Below are 12886 nucleotides of genomic sequence, written 5' to 3' on the forward strand. Positions count from 1 at the left end.
CCACATCAGGCTCCCCTCTAAGTGGGGAGTCTGTCTCCCTCTTTCTCTGCCCCACTCTCCATTCATGCGCTCTCTCTCCCCACCCCCAAAATAAATTAAGCAAAGCTTTAAAAAAAAAAAAATCTGGGGCGCCTGGGTGGCACAGCGGTTAAGCGTCTGCCTTCGGCTCAGGGCGTGATCCCGGCATTACGGGATCGAGCCCCACATCAGGCTCTTCTGCTATGAGCCTGCTTCTTCCTCTCCCACTCCCCTGCTGTGTTCCCTCTCTCGCTGGCTGTCTCTATCTCTGTCAAATAAATAAATAAAATATTTAAAAAAAAAAAATCTACCCTTAAGGGCACCTGGGTGGCTCAGTCGGTTGAGCGTTGGACTCCTAGTTCAGCTCAGGTCATGACCTCAGGGTCCTGAAATCGAGCCCCATGCTGGGCTCTGTGCTCAGCGTGGAGTCTGCTTGAGATTTTCTGTCTGCCTCTCCCCATCCCCACCACGTGCATGTGCACTCACTCTCTGTCTCAAATAAATAAATGTTAAAAAAAAAAAAAAAGTTAAACATAAAAACCTGCTCCTTAAGAAGCCCTTACTTATAAAATGCCTTTTTCCCTGAAATTACTGAAGAATTAAACCAAAAACATTTTAATGAGAAATTCTGTGAATACTCCTTGAAAATTAAGGATTGATTTTCTATACAGGTGTGGCCCCAGGGAGTCTTCATTTCCTTCCCCTTCAAAAAAAGAGAAAAGCAACAAACAGTATGAAACTTTAAGAATGCGTTTTGTTTAAGAAATCGAATCACAGACTTCCACCCTGTAATTGTATTCTTTTGGTTTTTCAAGATGCTAAAGAAGGGACCTTTATTTTAGCACTCGAGTGGAGGCGTAACAAAGCCATCTGCATGATGGATTTGGTGACGGGGAAGAGAGCCATTTTGGCTAAAAAGGGCTGCTGTACTGACGCCACATGCAGAAACAAGTTTTCATTGCCTCGTGGTCTTTATATATTCTGTTTATACGTGAGCTCTAGGTTCCCCTCGCAAGCTGCTCACATGTCACGTTTCCCTTACATATCCTGGTTTTCCTTGACTCGTCAGTTCCTCTTTGCGGTCCCTTGGTGACCTCCTCATGCGTCCCATGCAAACAAGTCTATCCTTACGGTGCAGCAGGTTGAGAAAAGGAGCACATCACGAGCACGTGATGCAAGTTTAGGAGTCTGCATAAAGAAACCCCTAAAATAACAGAATAAAAGAGGGTATTGCACCAGTTTTTCCGAGAAATCAGTGGCACAGGTGGGGATTTAAGAGAAAATACAAGAAACCTGAGAGAGTCTGGAGCCCCCATACTGTGGGCTTTGAATTAGAGGTGGAAAATCTTGGTCCCGGGAGGCCAGAAACAGGGAGGGAGCTTAGTACCAATAACCTAAGAATTGGACTGGCTATGGAAATAGCTGCAGTAACTATCAACCAGAACACAACGGTGGGGTGTCCAAGGAGTTTGCTGAAGAAAGCAGTGCGAGTATTTTGGGGTCTTGGAGATTTTAGCAGCAGAAGGGGGTTTGTGCTGGAAATATTGTAGAAGAAAGAGTAAGTTGTGGTGGTGGAGGTCTCGTATAGGGGAGGACCCAAGCATGAACTGAAGATTATACCAAATTTCTTTTTACTTGAGAGATTGAGAAGTACAGGAATCTGGGTAAAGGATCCTGAAGAAAGAGTGTAAGGATCTCTGACTTCACCGTGCTTGGGGAAAGCCGGCACGGAGATGTTTATATATTGTCTGATTGATTTCTGAGCACTGAAGAAATTTAAAGATTCATACACTATTAGTCATCTGTCTTCCCCTTCCCCCAGGACTACATCTAATTTTGGGGGAATTTACCTAGCACCTGGGGAGAGGGGCCGCACAGCTTGTGTGTAAGTCAGTTTGTGAATCCAACGTGACGGTACAGTAGTGGCGGGAGGTGTCATCTGTGTAAAGCCAGGTTTCGTTCGAGCACTGTAGATGTGATGGCTTTTGGTTCTGCCTCATCTTGCTTTCTTTCCACATCCTTCAGATATTTCCACAGAGACATGTGCATTTTGGCTTTCCTCCCTTCATGACCATGAAGGTGAAACAGGACTCTGCCTCCGAGTCAGCACACACCCCGGTGCACACCAGGAGCCGCTGGACCGTGGAGGCGAATGACCAGCGTGACTCCTGGCGCCACCTGTTGCTGGCAGGCTGAACTGACGTGCTTTGTCTGCCTGATTTTGTGCAGGACACCCAAGATTCCCCCACCCCCGTTGGTAGTTTCTAAGTAGAGGATTTTATACAAGTTCAAAGCCACATACCAGTGACTCAGCCGGCCAGCAACACTTGTCTTTTCCTTTCTCTGTTGCGAAGGTGTGGCGAGGCACGCTGGCCCGCATGCGGTACAAGAGGACCAAGGCAGCTCTGACGATTATCCGATACTACCGGCATTACAAAGTGAAATCGTACATTCATGAGGTTGCCAGGCGCTTCCACGGCGTCAAGACCATGAAGGACCACGGGAAGCACGTGAAGTGGCCAACCCCACCTAAAGTTCTCCGCCGTTTCGAGGAGGCCTTACAGGCCATTTTTAATAGGTAAGAAGGAGCCCGTTGGTATATGCCGCGTCCGTTCTCGGGAGCACACTTAATGTATAAAGCCCCACATCTGAGGCTGTGATATTGGCGCGGCTGTCTGCCCCTGGGACTGTCACTTCAGGTCTGTAGATTTCACTCTCAGGGGGCATCTGTTTACTTCTCAGAACAACGGGACCGTGCATTTAGTCTTCCGTAGCGGAGGGCAGCTGTGCGCCCCAAAGCCCGGATCACGCCACAGTTAAGAGACGCTATGAGCCTGCCGTCTCTATCTTTTATTAGCAAATAATAACTATTTATTAAAATCACCACACATAGCTCAAACTGGGAAGTGTGTTAATCCTTTCAGAGCAACGCTTCTCTATCCTGGTTATGAAACCTACCGAGGAGTTTATGAAACATACCGATGCCCATGTCCTGCCTCCGGGAAGTCCTGTTAGAACCAGGAAGCGGGGCGCAAACAAAAGTCCTTTCCAAAGTTTCCCAGATGATTTTTTTTTTTTAAGATTTATTTATTTTAGAGAGGGAGAGAGAGAGCACGAGCAGGAGGGGCAGAGGGAGAGGGAGAGGATCTCAAGCAGACTCCACACTGAGCATGGAGCCCTGCGCGGGGCTCGATCTCACGACCCTGAGATCAGGACCTGAAGCTGTAACCAAGAGCTGGATGCTTAACTGACTGTGCCACCCAGGCCCGCCGCCCAGATGATTTTAAAGTGTGAGAGGGAAAGCAACCGTTTTAGAGCCACCTTTATTTTTTTAACATAAATCAACACCCATGTAAAATCTGGTATCTTTCCAGCTGATCTTCGTTTTTTATAAACTGCCCCAAATCTGAGTTTGTAGTTATTCACAGCCCTTACCCCTCATCATTCGTGCTTGTTTGTCGCTGGTGTGCTCCAGATACATTTAGCCGTGCTTAGATGCAGCCACCTAGTCACATAAACTAAGCTAACGGTTCTCAGCTGTGGCCGTTTGGCACTGTGGTATTCCACAAAGAGCACTATGAAATAACCAGCATACCGAATAGAAAAGAACTAATTTATAATTCTGGGCTAAATCAGATTTCCTCTGCCTTGAGAGCTAGCTCTGTATAGTTGGTGGCAGATATCAAAAGATAAATAAAAATGCACAGGAAGAAAATTCTTTAATATATATCCCATTTGCTTTTTGTAAAAAAAAGAAAGAAAAAGAGAAAGAAAGAAAGAAAGAAAAAGAAACGATATCTCATAAAAAGAAGAGCTCAGTAAGGAATTATTGAAAGCAAAATTCCCTCAGCTCTCAGGTCTAATACTATAAACGTCCATTGTCAACCCTGGCCGGCTTTTAATGCACACGTAAGTATACTTCATGAGCGGTATAATCTGTAACCTGAATTTTGACTCAGTTTAAAAAGTAATTAAGCGATGCATGAATACATGTGGTTATTGTGGGTTTTTTTTTTAAAGTGAAATAATACAGAAATATATAAGATACAAAGTTGAACTCCTGCACACCTCCTCTTGTCTCCCCCATTTTCTTTCCTTCCCCTGAGATGATCACTCATTAACAGTGTGTATCCTTCTGTGTCTCTGTGCATTTACGAGCACACGCCCACATGTAAGAGACAGCATGGGGTAGTGGTTAAGAAGGCAGATCCTGGAGCCTGGGTTTCTGTTCTGTCTCTGCTACTGCCTGGTTGTATAACCTTGGGCGAAGTAGAGCATCTCTCTGTGCCTCAGTTACCATATCCGTAAAAGCACCGTAACAGTAGCACCTGCCCATAGGGCTGTTGAAAGATTATGGGTAAATATATATACAAAGCATTTCAGACAGTACCTGACACATAGTAAACGCTATAGACATGTTTGCTCCTACTAAGAGTGGGTCTGCATACAGTCCCATATCATTAGGGCTCTTTTTCCTCTCTTTTTCACACAGCAGGGTTATAGAATGACTCAAAAATGTTTTGCAGATTGGAGACCTGTCCATGACAATAAAGATCCGTGTAGTACTTCTAGTGGCCACAAGGAATTATTGATTTTTTTTTTAAGATTTTTTATTTATTTATTCGACAGAGATAGAAACAGCCAGCGAGAGAGGGAACACAAGCAGGGGGAGTGGGAGAGGAAGAAGCAGGCTCATAGCAGAGGAGCCTGACGTGGGGCTCGATCCCATAACGCCGGGATCACGCCCTGAGCCGAAGGCAGACGCTTAACCGCTGTGCCACCCAGGCGCCCCAGGAATTATTGATTTTGTTCGTGTTGCACCGTGGCCTGTACAGTTCTTCTTTTTAGATTTTGATGGTTTTATAGGTGGCCTAGAATTGATTAATTTTTGCAAAATTCAGTTTATTCATCCAGGAAATATTTACTCAAGGCCAGCTGTGTCGTGGGCACAGGCCTAGGTTCCAGGGATATGGTGACAGAGAAGAAAGATGGGGAAGACAGGCCCAGCCTTCTCCCAGCTTCGGGTTAACGAGCGTTTTGAGAATAATGCATCTGCTCTGCTGGCTGTGCCCGCGCGCGCACACACCCTGAGTGAATCCTGCCGGTCGTGTTAGCCTCATCCAGAGGCAAACTGTTTCTGTTACGGGCCAGGTAATAAAGATCATAGGCTTTATGGCTACATATGGTCTTGGTCACATACTTTGCTTTGTTTTGCTCTGGTTTTGTCAAACATGTAAAAAACTATTCTTAGCTCGTGAGCAGCACAAAACCAGGCCATGGGCTGAATTTGGCACAGACCGTGGTTTACCAACCCCTGATACAGTCACTGTATCCTACTTAATTTATTCGTAACTTTTTTGATCTGTGGACTACTGAGAAAAATGCATTAAAGGACTCCACTGTGCTTGTGGGCTTTTGGGTTTTTTGGGGGTTTTTTTTTGTTTTTTCTAAAATCTCAATGTTAATCATGGTTAAGCTCGCACCTGTTCCTCACGGTAATTCTTTTTCACTCTGGGAAGGTGGGGAGCCTTCCTCAGGCTCAGCTTTGTCCCCCATCTTCATGTTGTGGCTGGCGATTTTTAGGCTGCCATAAAAATGGTGTTGGGGGCTACCGATCTTTATAGATGGCGGTTTCCTTGAGCAGGGTGAGGGGACTATGCGGCTCTCTTCGTGGGTGTATAGGTCAGGTCCCAGATGCCCTGTGTGCCTCTGAGCTCTGGAGGCAGTCAGGTATGGATCTTGTCGTGGGCCACGGTGGGCAGGAAAGAAGGGACAGGCAGACTGGGCACTCGGGCTGAAAACAGACCAGCAGACAGAGCAATGACTGTCCCCACCCACCCACTGAGAGTAAAATTTGGGACCCAAGGGCTCATTGGGGCAGTTGCTCAGCAAGCCACTTAGTGTTGTGGGATGTGCCTGTCACCAGTGACCGTGACAACGACCACCAACTGCTCCCAGCCTGTCATTCTTCCAGCATCTTCTGGAATGACCTTAGGACAGTCTGTCCCATTGCAGTGTCAGTTGGCCACAGAAGGCAGAGAGGAGGATTTTGCCGTTAGGCTGAGCCTTTCTTTTTTCCACAGCCATTGTTTTTGTATCCCGCTACCTCTGACGCTCTCCCCCACGGCAGGGGCCCCCATCTCACCATGGGCACCTCTCCCACGGTGAGATCCTTCCCCGCTTGCCCTGGCCACGAGCTTCAGCTGCCTCGGGCCCAAGCAGTCTCCCAGCCGTTTCTGCCGAAGGGGTTCCTCTCCTTCCACTGAGTGGCCTGCTCAGCACTGAGCCACTCCTCTGGCGGCGTGGTCCAGTCTGCTTCGAATCTCCAAGAAAGTCTTCCCGTCTTGCAGTTCACCAACATCTCTTCCTGGCGAGCACACTCTTGCCCAAATGCCCGTGCGTCTCCCTCGCTTCCTGAAGGTCTCTGCTCGTACATCCTGAGCAGTGGTGGTCCCCAAGACCTCCCCGTATGAATAACACCTACCGCCTGTTCCTGCCCGCCACCGCACTCCTCTCCTTTCCTCGCCTGATTTTCTCCATAGCTCTGAGCACATCACACATACTTAGTCTGTCCTCTGTCCCTGCTTCTAGAAGGTAAGCACTTCGCAGGAAGGACCTTGATCCATTTGCTTACGGCTGGGTCTCCACTGCATAGAACAGCATCTGGAGTTTAGCAAGTGCCTGGAAAGTGCTCAGTAAGGGCCTTAGTATTGAATGAAGAATGAATCTAAACTTTCTAGGCCCTGACTGTAAATGTTATGAGAAAACCCACATATCACGAAGTTGTAGTTGCTTTCAAAACACAAATGAAAAAGCAAGTTACACAAAAATCTTTGTCTACAAGACTGTGTGTATTTTAACAAGTTCTGTGTATATTTTGGAGACCTTTCTTTTCTTTCTTTTCTTTTCTTTTTTTTAGGGTAGCCTGCAAGTACTTTGATTTAAATTCTGCCTAGTGGCCGCTCCGTTATTTGGGGTCACGAATAGGATTGGGTTTCCGAGTCCTCATACATTTCATTTATTCATTTATAGATGGAGAGCATCCCAGCTCATCAAGAGCCTGCCCGCTTCCGACCTGCCCCAGGTCAGGGCCAAGGTTGCAGCCATGGAAATGTTGAAAGGTCAAAGGGCTGACCTTGGACTCCAGAGAGCCTGGGAGGGCAACTATCTTGCTTCGGTATGTGCGGGAGAACAAAGTGGAATCTACTCCTGCTCCCTTTTACAAAGAAAGTGAAGAATTGTTCTCCAAAACTTGGCGGAAAGAATGAGACACCTACGGAAACTAAACTTCTATGGGCGATATTAAACTAAAAGATTTGGTTGCTTCTAACCGTGCAAAGTCTGATGTTTCCCCTGCTTTAGAAAGGGCTGCCTGCCGCCCTGCGCCATATATACTAGACATACTCCAAAACCTAATTTTTGAGCATTTGAACCTTCCCTCGCCTAATTCAGCAGCTATTTTTAATTACCACCTTTATATTAATTATCCCCAGAGCTACATTTCATCCTCCCTCCATTCCTTATTTTAAAAATTGTATAGGCCCTTCAGTGGTGTAACACCCTGGTAGCAGCCCGCCATCTGGGATAGGAGATCAAAGCACGTGGGTGAATCTGAGCAGGATTGTAAAGCCAGGCCACGAAAAGATTGCCTTTTCATCCAAAATGCTAAGCAGACTCATTTCATCATGTTTCCTTTTTCTTTCAGAAGCCAGACACACCTCAGACCTCGGGCACTTTTGTCCCCGTCGCGAACGAACTGAAGCGGAAGGACAAATACATGAACATCCTCTTTTCCTGTCATGTCCGTAAGGTGAGACAGGCGGGGACAGACCTCCAGGGGAAGAAAACAGTGGATTCAGAGGCCCTTAACGTAGCCGTGACGGCAGTAAAACATGACCGTGACAGCAGCTACAGCCCCAGCTCCACCGTCACTCAGCGCCACCTGCCCGTGCTGGGGCGGGGGTGCGGTGGCTGAGGTGACTACGGCCTCAGGAGTGGAGATTAGTGGCTTGAGCGGGGACCTCCCTGAGATCCGGGGTTTGTGTTTTACCGCCCGCGTATCTTTCCCAGCACGTGCTGCTCTGCCTCGTAGTTCGGGTCATTCAGTACTCCTCGTGCATGTTTCCTTACTATTTTAAGGGCGGGGAGGGAGGGAGGGAGGGAGAGCATAGTCTAGAAAAGGGAGGACAGAGAATTTGGGTGGCGGGGAAGGGGGAGTTACACATGCTGTGAATCTGGTTGTTTATCTGAGGCAAGATGTGTGTGTGGACAGTTACTTGCCTGCAGATAATGTCCACGGGGCAAGTGAAGTGTGGAAGTGGAGAGAGGAAGGCAGGGGACATGGTTGGTTTTTCAAAACTTTCAAATACTTCTTTTCACAAAATAGAGAAGAAATTGCAATAATTAATTTTTAAAAAGCGTTTTGGAAAAATTTAGCAAATAAATTTCAAATATTAATGAAATGGGTGAATTTAAGAAAAATATTCCTGGGATGCCTGGATGGCTCCGTTGGTTAAGCATCTGACTCTTGATTTCGGCTCAGGTCATGATCTCAGGGTCCTGGGATCGAGCCCCACATGGGGCTCCACACTCAGCAGGGAGTCTGCTTGGGATTCTCTCTCTCCCTCTCCCTTTGCCCCTCCTGCTCCTGCTCTCTCTCTCTCTAAGATAAATACATAAATATTAAAAAAAGAAAAAAGGAAAAATATTTCCTAGATTGACCCCAGAAAAAATATTGACATATATATGCCAGTATTCAAAGGACGAATGAAGAAAATGATCAAAGAATTACCTCATAACAAAAGCCCATGTTTGGGTGATTTTAGAGTTGTTTTGTTTCAAATCTTGAACAAGTACACAATTGCAGGATTATTCAGATCAAAATAATGAAATATTATTTTTCCACTATAAATTTGGCACACTTTAAAATATTGATAGCCAGTGTTTGCACGAATTTAAGGAAACACTATTGATAAGATACAGTCCTTCTGAGTGAATAGTTTGGTAATAGCTATCAAAATTTTAAATGCCCAGACCACTTAGTCTAGGAATTACACAACTCAGGATTTATCCTACAATATATTCACACATACATCCAAAGATATAGTTTTGTATGTTGTAATGGCCAAAAGACTAGAAAAAATATGCATTAATATATGATGAGATTAATAAATAATTGTGTTTGAACAACAGAATACAATGTAGCTATAAAATGAACCAACAGAGGATGTGTTAAAAAAAAAAAAAAAAACCTAGAAGGACAAAATCTGTGAAACAATGGTTTTTTAGTCACTGCACATCAAGATATGAGAAACAGACAAGTGAGCCCTACAGTCAGCTGGTTTACCTCCTCGAGAAACTTTCTCGTCTGTGGCATGAGTAGGGGAGCCCAGGTGGAGCTTACTGGACTCCCTTACTGAAACAAGAGAGCTGAACCTGGAGACACCAGGGCAGCTAGAGTTTGCGGAGCAGAGTGCCAGAGAAGAGCAAGCTGCACAGAGAGAGCTCTAGATAGCTTCAGGGGGTCCGTGGCAGGTATTCGCCTGAGCACCGCTCAGCATGTGAGGAAACTACCCAAGGCTAGAGCAAGAACCACCCCAAAGGGTAAGCGGCAACAATGGCCACTACTCACAAAAGGTTGCAGACAGTACCTGCTCCCACCAGCCATTGGAAGACCTTGTGATTCATGGGATACCGAGTAGAGTACAGACAGGAATCTTGGCCTTGGTCATAGGGAGGAATTAGCCCTTGACTAAACACTGCCCTAATCCCACCCAACAAATCTTGAAAACATGACCCAAAAGAATCAGACTGTTTCCAGGTAACCTGACAGTGTCCCAGAACAAAGCTCAAAAATATTCCTAAGAATTCAAACTCTCCAGCACCCAAAAGATAAGATTCAGAATGTGTGACATTGGATGCAAAATTACCAGGCCTACAAAACAGCAAGAGACTCTAACCTATATTGAGAAGAAAAGTCAGTCACTCAGAATGATCCAGGACTGACATAGATGACAGAATTAAAAGACAAGGTCATTAAAATAATTGTTATGCATATGTTATGGATAGAGATGGAAAACACGGTGTCTGAGATTTTTTTTTAATATACTTGAAATTAAAAGCAGTTTAGACGTTGCAGAAGAAAGATTAGTAAACTCGAAGAAAGAGCAATAAAACTACCTCGAATAAAGCACAAAGAGCAAAGAGGGGAAAGATGACACCACCCGAAAAAAAAGAAGAATGAAATATCAGGACCCTATGAGCCAACGTCAAGTGGCCTAATACATGGGCACATGGAGTCCTGAGAGGAGGGAAGAGAAGGGAAATATTCAAAATATTTGAAAAAAATAATGGCTGAAATCTTTCCAAATTAGATGAAAACTGCGAACTCTTAGACCCAAGAAATTCAACAAACCTCAAACACAAGAGACATGAAGAAAACTGTACCAAAGCACCACATGATCAGATCACTTAAGTGCAGCAGTAAAGAGAAAAAACACACAGGAGAAAGATGAGAACGCATCAGATGTCAGAAACAGGGCAAGCAAGAAGACAGAGGAGCTACAGCTTTAAAACTTCATTTACTGAAAGAAAAAACAGCTGTCAACCTAGAATTCTGCACCCAGCAAATATAGCTTTTAAAAATCAAAGTGAAACAAAGACTTCTTTGGGCATATCCAAAAATACACACTACAAGAAATGCTAGAGAATGGCCTTCAGACAGAAGGAAAGTGATTCCAGATGGTGCTGTGGGCATACACCAACGAATGAGGAGAAAGGGGAATGGTGGCCTCATGTGTAAATACATAATATTTTTCTTATTATTTAAATCTCTCGAAAAGATAATTGAGTATACACCAACACTCATAGCAGCATTCACAGTAGTTAAAGGTGGAAACAGCCCAAATGTCCGTGGACAGATGCATAAGGAAAATGTGTATCCAGGGCACCTGGGCGGCTCAGTCGGTGAAAGCATCCAATTCTTGATTTCGGCTTGGATTGTGAGCTTGGGGTCATGAGACAGAGCTCCCCGACAGGCTCCATACTGGGTGTGGAGCCTGCTTGGGATTCTCTAAAAAAAAGAAAGGATACATGTATCCAGGCAGCGGGATACTATTCAGCATAAAGAGGAAGGAAATACATGCCTGCAGCAGCATGGATGACCTTGAAAATATTATCTAGGTGAATAAGACACAAAAAGACAAATACTGTATGATTCCACTTACGTGAAGTACTACATTAGTCACGTTAATAGAGAAAGAAAGTAGAGTGTTGGTGACCAGGGGCAGGAGTATTCAAACATTCTAAGGAAGAAGAGATCACCTCAATGTAATATAGACTTTTAACAAAATAGAGTAGCTTTAAAAAAAAGAAATCAGAATGAAGTAGGAAAGATTGCTGGCAGTTGGGTGGTGAACCAAGTGGAGTCTAATTCTGAACTCGTAGATCCAGAAACTCTTTTATAAGCGGACCTGGAGTTGATCAGATCGTCAAGGGTGGCTTTTGCAGGCCAGAATCAGACATAAAACAGTGAATGTCAATTTGTGAATTTCACAAAGGAATATACCATGCTAGTGAATTCTCATACCTACTCTCTCGGGTACTCCCTTTCTAGTACCAAGCTATTTGAGAAGTCAAATTAGTAATCAGAACAATCGAAGAGTGTTGACTGGTTTTGAGAATTATGTCATCTGCTTTGGAAAAGCCTGGTGTCTCTGATTCTGTCTTCCCACTGATGACAATTTGATGTCTGACAGCGTGTCTCTCCCTGGATCCTGCTGGATAAACGCTGAAAATTCTTAGTCATGCTCCTTTTTTTTTTAAATTCAATAAAAAATAATATTTTTTCACACTATAGCTTAGATTATTTTTTGAGTATAGTTGACACACAATATTACATTAATTTGAAGTACAATATAATGACTCAACAATTCTAAACAACATGCTCTAGGCTCACCAACTGTAGCTACCGCCTGTCACCGTACCACTCTATTACACTCTCATTGACCGTATTTCCTGCATCGTCCCTTTTATTCCCGTGACTTCTTCATTCCGTAACTGGACGCCTGTTTCTCCCACACCCCTTTACTCATTTTGCCCACCCCTCTTACCCCCCTTCCCTCTGGCAACCATCAGTTTGGGTTTGTTCTCTGTATTTACAGGACCGATTCTGCTTTTTGTTTATTCATTTGTTGTTTTCTAAATTGCACATATGAGTGAAATCATATGGTGTTTGTCTTTCTCAGTCTGACTTATTTCACTTCGCATAATGCCCTCTAGGTTCATCCATGTTGTTGCAAATGGCAAAATCTCATTCTTTTTATGGCTCCGTGATATTCTGTGTGTGTGAGTATATATACACCACATCTTCCTTATCTGTTTATCTATTGATGGACACTTACATTGCTTCCATATTTTGACTCTTGTAAATAATACTACAGTAAACACAGAGGTGCAGATACCTTTTTAAATTAATATTCTCATTTCCTTTGGGTAAACACCCAGTAGTGGAATTACTGAATCATATGGTATTTCTGTTTTTAATTTTTTGAGGAACCACCATATTGTTTTCCACAGTGGCTGCACCAGTTTGCATTCCCACCAACAGTGCATGAGGGTTTCTTTTTCTCCACATCTCACCGATATTTGTTTTTTCTTGTCTTTGATTCTAACCATTCTGACAGGTGTAAGGTGGTAGCTCATTGTGGTTCTGACTTGCATTTCCCTGATGATGAGTGAAGTCGAGCATCTTCTCGTGTGTCTGTTGCCCATCTGCACATCTTTGGGAAAATGTCTGTTTGGGTCCTCTATCCGTTTTTCAGTCAGATTGTCTGGGGTTTTTCGTGTTGAGTTTAGATAATGTCTTTTA

At 44.4% G+C, this 12886-nt stretch overlaps 1 protein-coding gene across 2 annotated transcripts in view; it reads left to right on the forward strand.

Annotated features, from left to right (window-relative positions):
- MYO1D (myosin ID) overlaps positions 1-12886 on the forward strand; it is a 331010-nt gene that overhangs the window by 178736 nt on the left and 139388 nt on the right. For both annotated transcript variants that reach the window (XM_044390721.3, XM_026517625.4), the window contains exons 17-19: positions 2373-2596; positions 7051-7195; positions 7724-7828. In XM_044390721.3, the coding sequence (XP_044246656.3) occupies positions 2373-2596; positions 7051-7195; positions 7724-7828 (474 nt within the window). The remainder of the gene's footprint in view (positions 1-2372; positions 2597-7050; positions 7196-7723; positions 7829-12886) is intronic.

The sequence above is a fragment of the Ursus arctos genome, unplaced genomic scaffold, assembly GCF_023065955.2.
Source record: "Ursus arctos isolate Adak ecotype North America unplaced genomic scaffold, UrsArc2.0 scaffold_24, whole genome shotgun sequence".
Lineage (NCBI taxonomy): Eukaryota > Metazoa > Chordata > Mammalia > Carnivora > Ursidae > Ursus > Ursus arctos.